Source organism: Lactuca saligna, chromosome 2 (assembly GCF_052625555.1).
Source record: "Lactuca saligna cultivar CGN05327 chromosome 2, ASM5262555v1, whole genome shotgun sequence".
Lineage (NCBI taxonomy): Eukaryota > Viridiplantae > Streptophyta > Magnoliopsida > Asterales > Asteraceae > Lactuca > Lactuca saligna.
In genome coordinates, this window is record NC_136418.1 from 61,868,290 (window position 1) to 61,870,817 (window position 2,528).

Below are 2,528 nucleotides of genomic sequence, written 5' to 3' on the forward strand. Positions count from 1 at the left end.
GAAGGAGTGGAGAAGTGTAAGCATGATGATCAAAAATCAGCAGAGCTTTGATTGTTCATCCTTGAATGATGTTTACAATCAGCTAAAGACACATGAAAGTGAAGTTGCTGAAATAGATGAAGAGTCGAAGATGAGTCTTGGACGACCATTTGCATTAGTTTCGAAGGTGTCTAAAGTGGATGCTACTGAAAAAGAGGATTCGGATGAAGAAGGATTTGTGTTGAATTCTGATGATGAAGTTGTGGCTTTTTACTCGAATAATCGAGTTAAAAAGTTTTTCAAAAAGCCGTTTAATCCTAAAGGGAAGAAGAGTGAGTTGAATGGTAACTCTACAAAGACTGGGGAAGAAGAGAAAAAGAAGTTTGAAAAAATCTGAGAAGAAGGATGATAAGATGAAGGAGTTTAGAGGTGAAAAGAAGTTGAAAGGAGATTCTGGCATCGACTGTCATTACTGCAATGGTTCGAATCATTTTGCAGTTGACTGTATGCTTCATAAGAAAGAATAAAAGAAGAACAAAAACAAGGACAAAGCGTATTTTGTGGAGAAGTTGGAAGAAGCTCGTGAGAAGACGAAAAGTTTGTCTTCAGTAGCAAGAAGGGAGAGTGAAGATGAAGAAAGTGGCACGTATCAGATCTGGTCATCAGGTTTTGATGATGAAGAGATGAGGCATCCGACTCATGGTGCCATGTTCACAAATTTTGAGGAGGAAGAAGAGGAAGAGGTAAATGGACGTTGTTTTGTAATGAAGACAAGTGACAAATCTCCGATGACAACCAAGGTACGTTCAATTTGTGAATCTTTTAATATTCCTTTACATGCATATGATTCTGAAATAATTACGTTTGATGATATTGTTGCTTACTTTGATGCTATTGTTGTGTCTGCTAGTAACGAGGCCAAGAAACTAAATAATCAATTGCTAGAGACACGAAAGTTGTTAGACACAAAAAGAATCACAGTAGAATACCTAGAATTGCAATTACAAAATGTCAATAAGGATAGGGAAGATTTAGATAAAGATGTCAAGTTGTTGTTGAAACAACAAAACATTTACTGTAATTCACCCAAACGTTTATATGCAAAATTAACCGCTTTACATCATTCTTCTGACATTAGCAAAGAACAACATCGTAAATTGCTACCTTTTCTTGCATTAGAAGGAGAAAAGGTTGATGTCATGACATATGATTGTGAACATACAATAGTTGATTTTCACAAAGTACCAGATGATAGGTTTGCATATGGCATTGTTAAGATTGATGAGTTTTTAAATGCAGACGGATTTTTTTTTTTTAATTTCTCATTTTTTTAATTTAATTTTCATCGTACAACAAGTGAGATGGCAAACGGGCAACAAGTTGCGCCGCTAAGCCTTTTTGTATAGCAAAGCTCAATCTTTTAAATACTACATTCATAGAACTATGGGATATACCATTGCAATGCATAATCCGTTGTACTCTATTAAGAAGCTCTACCGCATCCGGTGCGAGGAAACCAAACGTATCAAACGCAAATGGTATGAACACGTGTTGATTTTCCATGCACGATTCTCATGTTTGTTGACTTTGCCTGTAGCAGCTTTTAAAGCAGCTAGTCCTGCCGTGAAACCCCCCGCCCTCAAGCCCACGAGAGGGGATACCCCTGTAAGGTCCACAGATGCATGTTTCCCTCCAACCCATCGAAAAATCAAAATGTCAGCCAGTCTAAGGGTTGACCTTCCTTCTGTCGGGTCAATCAAGAAATTCACAGGTGCCTCTTTCTTAGCGGAAACTGCTGCACGCTTAAATATATCGAACAAAAAATCTCTGACCATATCGTGCCTATATTTGAACCTCGGGAGTTCTTTACAGTGAACTGCATGCTCTCCAAAGGAGTCCAAACATGCCTTGCGACACACCGGACATATCTCGTCAGCTGGGAATATTGGAATCATGAGTCTATATTTGAGGATAGTACGATACTCCACAGGAGACACATGTTGGCCAATCTCATCTATAAGAAAGGCAAGAAGAAAATCTTGGGCATGTGGTGCACGTAAGCACTAGAAAACTACTTTCTGACAGGCCGTCATGTTGAGATGAACTTCCATATCTTGGACAATTTTACGAAAAAGGGCGCTTTCCAGTGTACTATGGGATTTGGGGGGGGGGGGGGCAGTGTCTTTAGTAGTAAAACTGCTAAGGTTAGAATCTGGAAGCTTGTTATGAAGAGAAGCCAAGGCACCATCATAATCAGAATACATACCATATATGTCGCTATCCCGTAAGATGTGGTCTTGCAATACCCAAGTTTGGGCCCTTGAGGCAACAAAAGCATATGAAGTAGCCTCTACTGTCGAGTATAAACCCAAACCACCAAACCTGATGGGTAAGGAAGCAATGCGCCATTGTATGTCACTAAAGAAAGGGCCACCACAGACCACAATGTCGATAATGGCCCCGCGCAACCCATTGTCAAAGAATATTGCCGCCTCCTCCATGTGAACGGGTTGACACATCCTGAGCCCAAAGAAAAGCTTAGCAATACC

The 2,528-nt window shown here is 39.9% G+C and overlaps 1 protein-coding gene across 1 annotated transcript; it reads right to left on the minus strand.

The window, feature by feature from the left end:
- Positions 1–1,314: 1,314 nt before the first annotated feature.
- Positions 1,315–1,814, minus strand: LOC145029770 (uncharacterized). Its single transcript, XM_078978236.1, has 2 exons — positions 1,526–1,814; positions 1,315–1,406 (listed from the first exon to the last, which is right to left on the minus strand). The coding sequence occupies exons 1-2, from the start codon at positions 1,812–1,814 to the stop codon at positions 1,315–1,317; spliced, it is 381 nt and encodes a 126-aa protein (XP_078834362.1).
- Between the last annotated feature and the right edge of the window lie 714 nt (positions 1,815–2,528).

Excerpts from the sequence above, each read along its gene's own strand:
- LOC145029770 (XM_078978236.1), bottom strand. The coding sequence starts at position 1,814 with ATGGTCAGAGATTTTTTGTTCGATATATTTAAGCGTGCAGCAGTTTCC. Across the intron at positions 1,407-1,525 it reads TGCATGGAAAATCAACACGT|TATTTAAAAGATTGAGCTTT; the intron begins GTTCATACCATT and ends CTATGAATGTAG.